At 43.3% G+C, this 17055-nt stretch overlaps 1 protein-coding gene across 3 annotated transcripts in view; it reads right to left on the minus strand.

Annotated features, from left to right (window-relative positions):
* Window positions 1-17055, minus strand: part of CTPS1 (CTP synthase 1) — a 225444-nt gene that overhangs the window by 165794 nt on the left and 42595 nt on the right. For all 3 annotated transcript variants that reach the window (XM_078681909.1, XM_078681910.1, XM_078681911.1), the window contains exons 3-4: window positions 8009-8179; window positions 3451-3551 (exon numbers count right to left, since the gene is read on the minus strand). In XM_078681909.1, the coding sequence (XP_078538035.1) occupies window positions 3451-3551; window positions 8009-8179 (272 nt within the window). The remainder of the gene's footprint in view (window positions 1-3450; window positions 3552-8008; window positions 8180-17055) is intronic.

Raw genomic sequence — 17055 nt, forward strand, 5'->3', positions numbered from 1 at the left:
AGTGCCAGGCAGCGGCTGCTTGCAGACCCAAGAAGGATGAAGACACAGAGCAGCCCTGCAGATTAGATCAGCACAGATCAGGCTTCAGTGCCAGGCAGCGGCTGCTTGCAGACCCAAGAAGGATGAAGACACAGAGCAGCCCTGCAGATTAGATCAGCACAGATCAGGCTTCAGTGCCAGGCAGCGGCTGCTTGCAGACCCAAGAAGGATGAAGATACAGAGCAGCCCTGCAGATTAGATCAGCACAGATCAGGCTTCAGTGCCAGGCAGCGGCTGCTTGCAGTCCCAAGAAGGAGGAAGACACAGAGCAGCCCTACACATTAGATCAGCACAGATCAGGCTTCAGTGCCAGGCAGCGGCTGCTTGCAGACCCAAGAAGGATGAAGACACAGAGCAGCCCTGCAGATTAGATTAGCACAGATCAGGCTTCAGTGCCAGGCAGCGGCTGCTTGCAGACCCAAGAAGGATGAAGACACAGAGCAGCCCTGCAGATTAGATCAGCACAGATCAGGCTTCAGTGGTAGGCATTGGCTGCTTGGCAGCGGCTGCTTGCAGACCCAAGAAGGATGAAGACACAGAGCAGCCCTGCAGATTAGATCAGCACAGATCAGGCTTCAGTGCCAGGCAGCGGCTGCTTGCAGACCCAAGAAGGATGAAGACACAGAGCAGCCCTGCAGATTAGATCAGCACAGATCAGGCTTCAGTGCCAGGCAGCGGCTGCTTGCAGACCCAAGAAGGATGAAGACACAGAGCAGCCCTGCATATTAGATCAGCACATATCAGGCTTCAGTGCCAGGCAGCGGCTGCTTGCAGACCCAAGAAGGATGAAGACACAGAGCAGCCCTGCAGATTAGATCAGCACAGATCAGGCTTCAGTGCCAGGCAGCGGCTGCTTGCAGACCCAAGAAGGATGAAGACACAGAGCAGCCCTGCAGATTAGATTAGCAAAGATCAGGCTTCAGTGCCAGGCAGCGGCTGCTTGCAGACCCAAGAAGAATGAAGACACAGAGCAGCCCTGCAGATTAGATCAGCACAGATCAGGCTTCAGTGCCAGGCAGCGGCTGCTTGCAGACCCAAGAAGGATGAAGACACAGAGCAGCCCTGCAGATTAGATCAGCACAGACCCAAGAAGGATGAAGACACAGAGCAGCCCTGCAGATTAGATCAGCACAGATCAGGCTTCAGTGCCAGGCAGCGGCTGCTTGCAGACCCAAGAAGGATGAAGACACAGAGCAGCCCTGCAGATTAGATCAGCACAGATCAGGCTTCAGTGCCAGGCAGCGTCTGCTTGCAGACCCAAGAAGGATGAAGACACAGAGCAGCCCTGCAGATTAGATCAGCGCAGATCAGGCTTCAGTGCCAGGCAGCGGCTGCTTGCAGACCCAAGAAGGATGAAGATACAGAGCAGCCCTGCACATTAGATCAGCACAGATCGGCAGTGCACATAATACCACTACACACCACATGCACACACTCCATCACACATGGCGAAAACACATTGCCATTTACAATGCCATTAGCTCAAAATCAAATAAATCCGAGCCCGATTGCATTTCTAATGCTTGTTTAAATATGGAACTGGGTGTTCCCTTCTCAAAAAAAAGAGTTGAAGGAATCCTTTTTAGAACATGTAGAGAAGGCCAGGGCTGTCGAATATGCAAATCAACGTACATATGCATTTTATCAAGAACATAATGCTAAAGAAGGTTTCCAGCAATATCTGACAGCCGTCACAAGAAGCTCCCACCGCTTTGTATTGACACGGTTGAGATTAGGCACTGTGCACCACCTAGTGTCCTTCCCTTATACCGGACGGAATAGCATCTTACCTTGCCCATGTGATGGGATATCTAAACAGAGTTGTTGCCATTTTATGCTTTTTTGTAGATTTTATATTATTTTAAGGAAATTGTACTTAAAGCCCATATTTTTAAAATATAACAAAAGAACAACTAAAGATGCTCTGCGGTTAATGTTTTAACTGAATAGTACGGATATATGTTTTTATGTAGCTACTTCTATTTTAAAATGCGTTTCGAAAAGGAAATCTATTATATGAATTATATGATTCCTCTAATATTTTAGCAAGAGAAATGAATCTACATACTGTTATTAGCATATGTCACTTTAATATTGCACTTTTCGTATCAGAATTGTACATTCTAGATGAAATTTGTACTAGCATCATTAGCATAGGTCACTTTAATATTGCACTTTTCGAACTGGGACTGTATATTCTAAATGAGTTCCATATTAGTGTTTTTAGGAATTAATGTAAATAACTATCCCTAAGATGGTAAGATTGACTATGCGAAATTTGCACACTTGTAAAATGTTTTACATTTATTTTGTCTGTGGAGACTAATCTCATGCCCTTGTACAGTACGGTAATTTATTTCCTTCAAATGTACTACAATGTATAATTTTATTTTGTCTGCTATATGGTTATATTTTATATACCGAATAAAGCATTTTGAAATTGAAATTGATAACCAAGACCCAACGACTGCTGCAAAGGAGTCAAACCAGTTACACAAGGTGTGTAAAACCGAAAAAGTTCATTAATTCAGGAAAAGATTTTTAGTAGCTCCAACAAGAGATAGTCCCCCCCCCCACCCAACCCCTCCTTCATGTGTCTCTGAAGCAGGATACTGCCTGTGTGGGAAATTCTTCATAACACAATTGTTTGAGATTTCCCAATGTTAGTTTAAGTTCCTGCATATCTGTGGAAACCAAGTTTTTCCTACCTAATATATTCCAAATGAGTCAAGAACAAAGTGATGGGAAACTGGACTATGAAACGTTTCCAAGACCTAGGTTAAGTGCCAGGACTATTGGTTGCCACTTGTCATGCTGTAACTTATCGCTGTAATGCTCTCAGATGCTATGCTCGAACTACTAGGTAATATAATATTAGAAACCCTAATATCAATTGAAACAGACTTCTGTTGAGATGCTGCCTTCTATTCAGTACCGGATGTGTGTGTGTGTGAAGGAAACTTGCACAACTACTGAACATTCTGTACTTATTCATAGGACAGAAGCTTAGACTGGTGTGTGGTCTGTGAAGCAGTTGTTCTTATTAACAGGGAACGTAAAACTAATGTTGCCTTTGTTGTTTTTTCTCTTTTTGGAAAATGATCCTACTGCCTGAGCTAACCCTGAGGGGCATGTGAAAAGGGGTTTGTGCATCTTGGAAAGCTGCAGTCTGAACAGTAATGACTGTGTGAGAGAAGTTTGCACTGCCGCGGCATAATAAGTACTTACATGGACAGATCTGTTTAACTAAATAAAATAAAGGCTTCTCATATGCTGCAGGAGTTGTGTGCATCAAACTGGTCTGTCGCTGAGACAGTTTCATGCATGAAATAGAGTTCAATTGATAAATACATTTCAAAACATTAGGCACTTTGCTAAAATGAAGCAGAATCAGAATGAAAATGTACCAACCTCAATGACACACACTTGGGGCTCAATGCCATCGTCATCCACTGGGATCAATGCTTGCCTCATGACCCACTCCTGGACAGCATCGGTAATATGAGGCACAACTTCAAAAGTAAAAAATAAAAAAGGGATTGATTTGCAGCAACAGAAAAGCACATGCACTTTAAACTAGAACAGACACCTACTCCGGATTGACCCAGTGTGACCGCACCAGAATTCTTGGGTTGCATTCCTGGATAGGAAAATCATGCTGAACTTGAGAACATGTACAAGCGTTCGCGACTTCTGCTATTTTTGAGAGCTCCATCTAAGCACAACTGAAATGATTAATATTACAGAATTCAAATACACATGTTTTATATTCAAGGCTATAGTGTTATCAATATTGTATTCCAATACATTGATATCAATGCAGGAACCCAATAAGCACAGGAATGGCATTATTTACAGAAAGGTAGTAATGGCACTTCAGTCTTTTATTTATGTTGATGTCCCTTCTGCCATCCGGAGTTTTGCTACCCATTTTGGGGGTATCCAGGGATGGTGTTCCAAGTAACAGAGCTGCTGTGTGGTCCCCAAACGATAACCCAATTTAAAGTGGACAGCCTGACATGATTTCTGTTAGGGTTGCTTCTGTGCAAGGCCACTCTATGGTATCATTGGTGATCTGGTACAGAAATGTGAAAAACGTCCCCAAATCGGATAGAAAATAGAGACATTTTGAATACTGGGCCCTTGAAATATTCCCAGACCATGACAATACTCATCTATGACCCACATCAGTACAAGGATAGTGAGCTAAATGGGAATGAGTGAGGGGGCCTTAATGGAAATGGGGGCACAACGGGCAAAGTCAAGACAACCTGGAACAAGCATTTGCAATGCAATAGGTCTCACATTATTAACGTTTGAGCTATTGGCATTGCTAATAATAATGCAACACCAATAGCTCAAACTTTAATAATGCAGGACCTATAGCATTGCAAATGCTTGTTACTTTAGAGCGTGTGCTGTTATAGCCAGAACTGCCGACTTTGGAACTAGAGTCTGAGTCCTGGCGTCTCCTCCACATCCTGTGATTTTGGGCAAATCACTTACTCCCCTCTGTGCCTAAAACAGAATCTAGCCTTGTGTAATGTAACTCATGCTCGTGTGAGGCGCTCCAGTGCCATTGAGCAGAGTTCGTACTATGTAAAACTGCGAAAAGAAAAAAAATGCTTGTTAACCTTGTGTTAGAAAGACAGTGAATAAAAAAAATGTATAGGCCTTCCTATTAAGGGCAGGATTAAAGGTGCAGTAGTGTATGAGCAAACGGGTCGTCCGCTACCTCGTGGGGTAATGCCCCGTTTGAAAAAAATTGTTTAAAGCACTGTGGCTAGGCTAAAGATGGCTGCTAGTCCAGTGACAGAACGCGTGCTATGAACATTAGTGTATTGTTGTGGTAGGGACTTGAAACTGGTACAGCGTCTGTCTATAGCCACGCTTGGCTTTCACTAGCAGCGGCATATAATGGAAGTAGGAGGGCCCCGACGGGGAGAGGGAGGGAGCAAGGGGCGAACGGGAATCTGTGTGGCAAGGTGCTACAAATTAACCCGTGAGGTAGTAAAACAAGACCATTCCGAAAGCCGCACTGACCTGCTTGTCCGTGAGCCAGAAGGGCGAAAATCAAAGTTCCAGAAACCAGTGGCGGAGAAAAGGCGGGACATGCGCCCGCCTTTGCCCAATCGCGTGCCGTTTTTTGTTTTAAAAAAAACACGCGAATCCCAATGGCAGCCAGCGAGCGTGTGGTTAGCTTTCAAAGCCCGCTAAATTGATTATTATAGAATGTTACTATAGATATATGCTACTTATTTATATACACAACGTGTTCTTTTTACTACAGATACACGTACTCGTGTTCTTCGTTAAACTTGAGAATTCTCACCTACGGTACACAGGTGAGCCTTTATATACATTATGAATAGTATGAGAGTAGGAACTAAAGATTCAATGAAACTTAAGCTTTGGATACATCTATTATATTTAATTTTTCAGGATTACTGTATCTTTAATACATATTTGGACCGTCACGGACTAGCCATCTTGGATAGGTTCTGAAAACTGGAATTATAAGGTGAGCCCAACTTGCAGACTGGGTGGGTATACGAGAGCATGTATTATAATTTTAGTTGGGACCGCTAAAGAGTAGATATTTTACCTATTGCAGATACTGAAACTTACTGAATTCGGGGGATCTTTATATTTGGATCTTTCTAATAGACGGCAATGTAGTGAATCAGACGATTATCTGAATATACACGGAGTACTTTTTGGATGTAAGTATATAAGGTGCCTTTTAAATGAGAACAGATACTGGAATTAATTGTAGGAGTATAGTGAGATTATTTGAGCAGTTATAGCTGTTGTAGGATGCAGATTCCGCAGATGGCTTTTCAAGAATTGATGAAGAATAGGTTGTAATGATGACCAGGTATAAATTGACCCGGCCCATCATTGGATTTGCTTACTAAGCTGGCATTCTTTGGTTACAGATTCAGGTTCATATAGATTTGAGATTACAATTTGATTTTATTACACATGGATTCATGTTTGAGGTAAATATATATTCTTTTCTTAATACACTGATACTTTGGGCTCTTGGAATACACTAAGGGTGTTCTTTTAACAAGTGAAGTAATACTATAGAGAATTTTCAAAGTTCTGTTTTCTAATAACACTTAGGGTGACTAAAACCTCCTACCTTTTGCTTTTCTGTTTAGGTTGTATAGGTGAAGGTGATATATACAGTTAATATTGAATTTTGGAAAATTATTTGACAATGTGTATTTATATCTTCTTGGGTTGCAGCCCTGACGAAGTCAATGATGCATGTTAATTTTGCATGACGAAACACGTGTTGGTTGCAAAGAACTTCTTTTGGATGACAACAATTAAATTCCCACTGGATATACTTACCATGTTGGATATTTGAGTTTGGTATTCTGCAAACGGAACTTTACTACTTGGAATTTTGAATAGGAAACATTTGGACTGCTTTGCACTTTAACAGATAAGTTATTCTGTTACAAGATTATATGTATTTGAATTATTGATATTTGAAGTGCTCAGGGGGAACCTTTCAGCTTTCAAAGCCCCTTACAAGAGGTCTCGTGCTGCACGAGCAGTGCTGTGCACTGCAACGCTAGGCGCGAGACCTGAAAAAGGAGAGGTCGGAGTGAATCACAGCGTGGGCAACCTAACACTGGGGAGTCTTTTGACAACCAGCTAACATTTAAACAAGACAATAGTCGATCTGCAAATTACGTCTGTCAGCAACATTAATTGCATTCATTAATAAGGTTAAAATGTGTAGCTGAAATCCACTGTACTTCAAAAAAGCTAACACAAGTCTTTACTTAAAGCACTTGAACTGTACTTCTCACAAATAATTTACACTGTAGTCAAGGCATTACCATGGCAAGGGAGTATCAAAATAGAGACATATATACCGAGATGCCAACATATTTAAAGTGGGAGACACCAGTTACAGGTCACTTCCCCTTAAATGACATTGTTTAGGTCATGGTGGACAAAGACAATCTAGATGCAGGCTATTACTGAAGTCGACAACGTCCAAGTAATCTGACACTCTAAAAGTGTCAAATGTTCTCTCGGAGGAATCTGTAGCTCACTCATAGAAGTTTGGTTCAAGTTGCAAGGCTTTCCTCTGAGAAATACATGTAGCACATGTGCAACAAACCAAAAGAGCAATATAGTGAAATAATTTTAAATACAAACTAAGTCCAGACAGACAGAAAAATGCAGCAAGTTCCAATGGCACATAACTGAAAATTGTATGAATAGATCAAACGTCATAGTACAAAAAAAGGCAACAAGAAAACTGCTCCATTCTGGGTTTTCCAAAATCCCTTCTATAGTTCATGAAAAATGTATTCAGTTTATCTTTGTGTTAGATTCTCATTTTGTTCCCTATCCAAATTTACAGTGTGCTGCATTTCTGGCCATGTAACTATTATTGCATAACATAAATAGGAACTCTGAGCATTTCAGAGCTAGTTTGCTCCTTCTTCAAGATATTACACCTGTAATACATATTTTTGCCTGCAACGGTAAAGCATTTCCAAACCACCACTATACCCAATTATCCGTTTTTTGTTTTACATTTCAATCGCACATCTCCCGCTTTTGATAGGTTACCCAGAAACTTTTAGTGGAAGATTTGACCCAATAATGTTGTTCACCCATTATCCTCCTCCGCCACATCCACCCCCACCTTTCCCTACTCCTCTCCCATCATCAGCCTGGCCACACAACTCTCAAAGTCTATTTTACACTATTTTATACTTTGCAGGTTACACATAACTTTACAGGCACTGCAAAGTGCTGGAAAACAATTTCATGTTTACAGAAGAAAATCTTACACACCTTAAAATCCACTCAAGGCCCACTAACTTGGATGAATACATTTCACCATACCCTTAGTTTTAAGCAATACAATGTTGGGCCAACCAGTCACCGCCATGCTAAGCACTGCTCCACTGAATCATCTCAACTATTGTACCTTGTACAGTTTTTCCGAGATAGTCTCCTTTTCTCTCCTTGTTGATAACATACTGGTAAATTTTGCCAGTAGTGAGGTTATTGTCTTTTGTCAGGCGGATGTCCAGGAACCTTTCATAGTTGCCCAAATCCAGGTCAACTTCTCCACCGTCATCGAGCACAAACACCTCACCTGCAACAAACAATGATCACAAGAGGAAAAGTCAATGTGCAAACCTCCAAACACATTTCATTCGGACAACCAGAATAACATTTTTACAATGGTATTCAAATGTTACTAGAATCAACACTTTTTGCTGAATTTTGCATTCTTAAGTTTCCCCTATCCTTTTCCAAGTCATTACAGCGATCTACGGCCACAGTTACCCAGTAGCACACGAAAAGCGTGCCATATCATGTAGCAACATAACTGCCTTTTCTTAAAATACATTTTTGGGATGTTTTATGGAGGAAGCACTGATTGAACTACACAAATTTTCTTCTGAACGAAGTTGCAATTTTAAAGTTAGTACAAGAAATTAACGTCAGTTATTGACTTCCTCGTGGGTTGACATTCATACAAACAAGTCTCCTGGAATAAAAACTGAAAGCATTATCCTACTAAAGTTTAAAGGTATTAATGTGACATTCAAAAATACATTTTTACCCTTAATATCCTGTCCTGGAATGTCAATGGGCTGGGTCACAAAATAAAAAGGAGTGTAGTTCTCCAGTTTCTACGGCGCCACTCCCCAGACATAGTCCTACTCCAAGAAACACACTTGGTGGGTAACACATGCCAGGCGCTCCAACGTGGGGGATATAAACTATTAGTCCACGCAGGGTTCTCTTCGGGATCCCGAGGAACTGGGATTCTGGTCCGCAAGTCTCTTGCACTTACCCACACTCGGACTTGGGCGGACCCCCTTGGCCGTTTTGCGCTAGCTGAGACCGCCTGGGAGGGGCGCCCCCTGAATATTATCTCAGCGTATCTTCCGCCGACATTGACCCGAGACTCCCTCAGGGAACTCGGCGCCCAATTACTAGGCCTCTCCCCAGGTACTCTCCTGATAGGCGGCGATTTTAATGTGACGATGTGCGATGACATGGATCGTAAGCCCAAGCGTAGCTCCCACCGACGCAGCTCGGACTTGGCAGACTTTACACACGCCATGGGGCTGACAGACATCTGGCGTATCCACCATCCCGACACGCCGTACTTCACTCACTATTCCAATGCACATAACAGTATGTCTAGGATTGACTACCTATTTTGCCCCACCGCGGACATTGGTTGCTTCATCCGCCCCGAAGGCCTCCCCCGCGGCATCTCCGACCACTTACCGCTTAGTGTAGAGCTCACCTATAACTGTCATGTTACCCGGGGCCCCATTGTCATCAACCCCTGGATAATGCAAATCCCTGACATTAGGGAATCATTGCAGAAATGCAGTGAATTCTACTTTACTGAAAATGTTGGGTCTGTGAATTCGACGGTCACACTCTGGGAGGCGTACTTGGCAGTGATGAAGGGAGAAGCACTGGCCCTAAAAAATGGTTACGTGCGGAAGCATAATGAACAATTACTTCAGGCTGAATCGGAACTCATTAACCTTGAGACATCCCATAACATCGCCCCGTCAGATGCCACTGCGGATAAGCTCCGCACTCAACAACTAGTATATAAGGCCCTGTCCCGAGAGAAGGCACAGGCGCGACTACTCCACACGCGTCACCGAGTTTACGAGTTCGGGGACAGCGGGGGTAAGATGCTTGCTTGGCTGGAGCGTCGGGACCAAGGGTCCAGATGGGTACCATCCATAGCTCTGCCGGATGGTTCCACGGTGACGGATCCTCGAGATATCGCGGAGGCCTTCGCTGACCACCTGGAACAAGTCTATACAGCTGGTGGTGGTTACACGGCTGAGGAATCCCGGCAACTCCTGGATGAGATGCGTCTCCCAACTGTGTCAGACGAGGATAGACTGGCCCTGGACGCTGACATTACGGCAGAGGAACTAACTACGGCACTATTTGCCGTTAACTCCGGCAGGGCTATGGGCCCAGACGGGGTGCCTATTGAGTTTCTAAAGGGCATGGCCCCGGACGTTATCCCCCATCTTCGAAATATGTTTATCGAAAGTAGAGAGAACGGAATCCTTCCACTCGCCCAAAGGCTGGCCTCTATAGTGGTTATTCTTAAACCCTCTAAACCACCCACAGAATGCGGCTCCTATAGGCCTATCTCCTTGATCAGTGCGGAGGCGAAGGTTCTGGCCAAGCTATTGGCGACTCGCCTTCTCTTGGTGCTCCCCTCCTCGATTCATGATGACCAATCTGGTTTTTTGTCAGGTCGCAATACAGCGTTAAACCTTCGCAGGGTTCACAATGTATTGAGTCGTAGGCCCACAATACAGCACGATGCGGCCATCTTGTCCCTTGATGCCACTATGGCATTTGATTCGATCGAATGGCCATATCTCTGAGGTCCTTCGCTGCTTTGGCTTTGGGCCCCAATTCATTAGCTGGGTGCGACTTCTTTATACAGACCTCTGGGGCCAGGTCCGAGTTAACACGCATACGTCCAGGAGGTTTCCGCTTCGTCGGGGCACCAGGCAGGGTTGCCCCCTCTCCCCGCTACTGTTTGCCCTCACCCTGGAACCCCTAGCCCACTGGATCCGCACAGACGCCTCCATTAGAGGCCTGCAGTGGACTGATGACGTCACGGACAAAATTTCTCTATATGCGGACGACATAATATACGTGTCATCCCCTCGTTCCTTAATCAATAGCTTGTTTCATGTGCTTACTAATTTTGGCAAGTATTCCGGATATTCCATAAACTGGACTAAATCTGTGCTTTTTATGCTACATGGACCCTCGCCCAGATTGCCAAGAGGGTTTGCCATCACAGAGGCCAAGGAGGGCTTCATGTATCTAGGCATCTTTGTCACGCCAGATTCCAGGGTGTTCTATGATCGCAACTTGTTGGCCCCCCTGCGTAGGCTTCGCAATGACGTTGCCCACTGGCGCTCCCTCCCACTTTCGCTCCCTGGCAGAGCTGCGCTGTTTAAAATGTTGGCACTCCCGCGCTTCCTCTACGTCCTGCAGAACTGCCCCTTCTTGGTCCCAGACTCTTATTTTCGCACAGTTGAGAGTGAGCTTCGACTTTTGCTATGGGATGGAGGGGCCGCCAGGATTGCCCTCTGCAAACTCTTCCAGAGCTGGTATGATGGGGGCATCGCCCTCCCTAACCTTCGCCTCTATTACTGGGCCTCACAGCTGGTTGCTGTGAACCACTGGATACACGGTTCGCCCTTGAATCCGGCCTTCCTCCTGGATAGGTCCCAAACTGGCCGTGAGGGATACCTGGGGGCTCTCTATGGTAAGCCCTCCAGAACTAGATATGTTGGGCCGATGGCACACACAGTGGCTATTTGGCACAAGGCTACTAAATGTTTGGGGTGGGCGAATAGGTATACTAGAGCGACACCCTTGTGGTCTACACAGGGCCTGGGCTCCCTCTGCTTCAGTCAGGGTTTCGATAAATGGGACATGCTTGGGATCTCGGAGTTAGGAGACCTTGTTCATAAGGGAAAAGTGTTGACTTTTCATGACCTTCAGACTAAATATGCCCTTGCGCCTACTGAATTTTTCCGATATCTGCAAATCACACATGCTATTCTTGCGGCTGCCACAGATCTTGCCAACCTTCCTATGACCTCTCCTCTTGAGGACAGACTACTGTCGGAACCTCTCCCAGAAAAGGCCATCTCCCTCACCTACCGTAAGCTATGCAATAATCTCCCCGATCCCTTTCAATCTCTGCGGTCCAAATGGGAGGCTGACTTAGGCCCTTTAGACGAGGAAGATTGGCGCTCGGCCTTAATGTCCCCGAGAGAGTCGGCTATCTGTCACAGATTTCGGCTGATCCAACTGAAGGTGCTACACAGAGCATACATGTCTGCCCTCACATTGGCCAAAATTGGACGGCGCTCTGACACCCTGTGTCTACGTGGATGTAGCCCCCCTGGTACCTTCTACCATGTTTTGTGGGAATGCCCAGTAGTGCAACAGTTTTGGGCTGGAGCGATCCGAAGAAAACGAGTAGCTCCCTAGGTAAACCACTCTTGCTGACACCCACAACGTGTGTCCTTAACATCTGGGGGGCCAATGACCTGACTGACCCTGAGCTACAATGGGCGGCACTAGGCTTCCTGTTGATCAAGCGCTCGATAGCGATGAAATGGGGTTCGCCGGACTGTATATTGGTGGTTAGCTGGGTGGCTGAAATGGATCGTTGCATGATCGCGGAAAAAACAGTGTACAAGGTTCGAGGATGCCCCAAAATGTGGGATAAGAAATGGGGACACTGGAATGTTTATCGGGGGGAGCTATGTGATTCTCCTACTATGGAACTGGCCATGTCCCGGGATGGCACTATGAGAGGACATGTACTGTGAACTTGTCTCTTTATTTGCTTTGTGTGTGATTTGATATGCAATGCAGTGCTTGCGACTGTTTTCCGACTCTGCTTTCTTTGTTCTAGTTTTACAAAAAAGAAAACCAGGTAGCTACTACATCCTTGTGTGCACTGATAGTTCTGTATACACCTTCTTCTGCTACGCCGCCGGACCCCAGGGTTGTCGGCTGAAGGGCTGTGTTGCTTTGACGTAGTTATGATTGTGTCTGCCGGCCCCTGGGTTGTAGGCGTTGACATATGTCTTACGGAACTGCAAATAAAGGTTTTTACAACAACAAAAAAATAATAATTTAAATACGACTGCCTGAGCACATAACAAACACATTAGTAAACTCAACAAGAATTTGTGTTTTGGAGCAGTTCTTTATAAATGATCTAAATACCACCAACACCGGAGCGTGATGGAAATAATAGGCACAGATTTTGCATAGATAGAGTTTTCTCCTCAAAGTAGTTCATTCTTAGCGCTTGGAGGCAAAGATATATTGGTTCTTGTACCCAAGACAGTATTACAATCCCAACAGAAGTAAGACTCCTCCACTTGCATTTAGACAACCAGAGTTTCCTTAGCTGTTGTGTCCATGAACTACCACCTTTTGAGTACTATCGTTCAGTTTGTCTTCAGTGCTTCTAATTCGTGCACACCAAAAGAGAACGTCCACATTTTCCTGTTAATCAGAAGAGTGAATTTAATTACAGCCAAAATGCATCTGCTGCCACAAGCTTGTCTGGCACATCTGTACTACATATAGGCTGAAGGTTTCAAGAAAACCAGGAGATAATCATTCCCCAGAAGCACAGGAAGAACATTTTCAACACTAGGGCAGTATTCAAATGCAAGCAAATCAAGTCACTAATTAAATAAATTTTACTTTCGCTGAACTCGATTTTCTCCCGCAAAAGGCAAAGCTGCCCTTGGGGACAGTTTAACAATTTAATAAGCCTTGTGGTATTCAGTTTAGGTCAAGCTAGTTGGGTGCCACTATCTTGTAAGAATTAGGAAAGATGGTCCCTCATCAAGAAATCCCAAGGTAACGCATTAACCAAACCAATAATAACGATATGTGATCTTCTATGCAGAAAACCTATATAAACCTTGTAAAATCAGGGTGCTCAAGCTCCAGGTTGAGACAAGAGGTAAATTATTACTAGGTAGCCTATGTTGGGCAGTGGCACAAGAAGGTATAGAACTTCTAGGGTGCCATGCCTTGGTCAAACTACTAAGCACAACACGTAAAAACTACCATGGGGCCTAGGTACAAGCAAGAAAAGGTGCAGCGAGTGTGTTTGAAAGTACAATAACTAGCCACCTCCCTACAGATACTATTTCAATATACCAAAGAGCCATCTATTTACAGTTTTAAAAATTAGAATTTTCACCACCCACATATTGAGTAACCAAATTTTAAAATGCCAAACATGAACAAATGAACCTATAGAACAGCTAAGACATAATGTGCACTGTATTAAAAGTCCTAAACAACACATTAAATCGGATACATACACTTTAGTAAAGGCGCATTCATTCAGCCTACTGCATCTCCAAAAACATACTCCGACTATGGTCTGTAATGGAATTCTTTAAACTGTTGGGAAAGTCACACCACCTCCCACTGTCCTTGTGGTACCAGAAGTGCTGCAGCGGCATACTACTGGCTGATAACAAACCAGTATATCATTTCACACCAAACCTTCTATTGGCCTTAATGGCTGTCTGATCCCGTTCAGGGTACATGGGCCAAACAGGGCCTACTGGGCCTGCGCTGTGGGTGCTGGGACTGTTTCCCTTGGATCTCCCTGTGTCTGACCAGCTGTGGCTCTTCAAACTGGGCCAAGTACAATTCCTTCAGCCCTTAACTCAATAGTAACAAGCAGTTATTGGCTTCCCCGGAAAGTAGTGTGGGGGAGCATCAATCTCAGAACTCAACAATCACCCAGCAGCCCAATAATGTATTGTTCAACCCAGAGCTCGTCTTTCATAAAAACAGAGTTCTTTGTGAATGAAATGACTCAAAAATGAAATGCTTTACATTACAATAACCAGGTATGACTATCCACTGGTGTGGGACACTGTAACCAACGAAGTGTAGGATATAGTCAGCAAGTTACAGGTGCAGTGCTTTAGCTCATGTTCAGATTTCACATGCTCAGTTTTACAGTCTTTGTTCCAGTATATGCTCATCCTGGTAGCTAGCACTCCCGCAGGGTTAGCACTCTCGTTTTTAGGTCTTGCCTAGACAGCGCATGTGCTGTCTCTTCAAGACGTATTGTGTCCAATCTGTGGGCTTCAGCTTGGCCAATGCTTTTTATTTGTTATTCCAAGTGTCTTTTGAAAATGCTTCCTTGCATGTGGTCAGTCTTTGGTAAATGTCTCTCCTTGTGATGTGGCGTTCCTTTCCACGAAGCATGGCCCAATTAATTGAAGCCTTACACTTTTGTGCTTGTATGCTTGTTTTTTGGCACTATTTTTTTCTTTGCTTTCTTCCTGTGTTTCTGTAAGGTAGGTTTGTCGCCTGCAATGCTTTTTGTGTTTTCTTTCGTGAAGCTTTAAAACATGGTGTTCTACATCATGTCATATTTATGGAAGGAGCAGGTTTTATTCCCAGTTTTGTTGGCAAAGCTTTAAAACATCATGTTATTTATGTGCTTTCTGTGGCAGCTGCAAGGCAGTGTGTCGCCGTTTTATTTATTTGCTTTCTATTTAAAGCAGCATCTGTACCATTAAGGCTTTACGCTTTATCGTTAATGCTATGCTTTATAGCGTCTGTAGCCTTTTCAAAGCAATTTCTTTGCTTTTTTTCATCTGTGTTGTATCACGCGATCTCTACGTTATTTCCCAAAAATATAACTAAAACCAACTTTGAAACTAAAGTGTGTCACCTTTTTCTTATTTGCTTCACGCAGTAACATGTTGCCATGTTGTCACTAGACCTTCATTTTGCAACTTTACTTACGTGTGGATATCAGCTCCTTCACATTTAAAGAATTATAAGGAAAGAAGGGCAGATGTGGCGTAACAGTTACAGTGGCCGACTTTAAAGCTGGGGAAACGAGTTAGAGTCTCGACATCCTGTTATTCAGGGCAAATCACTTAATATCTCCCTGCCTACAAATAAATGTGTCCAGCTGTAATAAAACTGGTGCTGATGTAAAGCCCTCCAATCAGTTCGGATCGAGTTAGCAGTATATAATACATCATGGCATTTCATAATACTATATAGCATCTATAGCCTTTTCGAAAGCTATTTCTTTGCACTTTGTCTTATGTATTGTATCACGCAATCTTACTGCACCACCATTTTTTACTCCTTGTGGGTTTTCCAGACACCCCCATTCACTTTTCCACTCCCCTCACTGCACGGCTGACTCCATCTTTTAGCATACAATGCATAAACAAAGAGGCGTGAAAGCTTTAAAGTTAACAAAAAAGACGGCAATCTTTACAGCTAAGCTAAAATACTCTTTGATATGGGAAAGTAAACTCCTTCCTAAACACAGCGGTCCTATAAAAAAACACTATAACAACATTTTATAGAACATTATTTATGTGTAAGGTACACAGGGAAATGATACCCATAACTTATTTTAGCTAATATAAGTCCAAAACACAACAAAAAAAACATTTACATTCAGTTTTAAAATTACCTTTATTCCACCTTGGACAATGCTGCCTTTCGTTTGTTATGTTAGCTGCACCTCAAACACAACATAAGGTTGAAGTTTAAGTGTGAGCATATGTTCCTAGTTTCTTTAATATAATGCGGGTAAATCCTTTTTTATCTCTTGTATTTTTATAACAAATTCAATGTTTCCATATTTCATTCAATCGACTTTTTTAAGAATCCATTCTCATTGTAGATTTTCTTAACTATATTGCACAAGGGAAAAGAACAGCTTGTCTTATTAAAGAAACTAGGAACATATGCTCACACTTAAACTTCAACCCCCCCCTTTGAAGCTTCTATGGTCCAGAGCTTTGAGCAGAGTTCCTCCCTTGACTGAATCCTTTAGGAAGAATAGATATCGACCTCGAATCCCTGGACCTTTCATCCTGGCTACAACATAACATTGACTTCCCTCAAATAATGCTGCATTTCAATTCTTGAAATAGAGATTTTTAAACTATAGAGAGAACTAGAATAACACAAAACATGCGAGGTATTTAATCTTTATTTATTTTAACTTGTGTGTGTCCAAAACACAACAAATAGGGCAACATTTATTTTCAGTAAAAGTCACATTACAAACGCCTTTAGCAGAGTTGGAGGAAAGGATATGATCAGTAGGCAAAAAACTACTTATAAGCGAGCCTTGGCGAATTTCCATAAAGCTTTTCATAGGGCTTATAAGGAATTTGTCTCTGCCTCAATTTCAACTGCCCCCAATAAACCTAAGGAACTTTTTAAAGTGGTTAATTATTTATTGTCTCCCAAGGCATCCCAGGGTGGCTTGACCGAGTCAGCTAGTTTATGTGAAGAACGGTCTAACTTTTTTTCACCAAAATTAAATTGATGTATTATCAACTTCCTGCCCTGACACTGTTGGGAAGGACTCTGGAGATCATGCCATCCTCCAGCTATCTACTA

Source organism: Lissotriton helveticus, chromosome 3_1, assembly GCF_964261635.1.
Source record: "Lissotriton helveticus chromosome 3_1, aLisHel1.1, whole genome shotgun sequence".
NCBI lineage: Eukaryota > Metazoa > Chordata > Amphibia > Caudata > Salamandridae > Lissotriton > Lissotriton helveticus.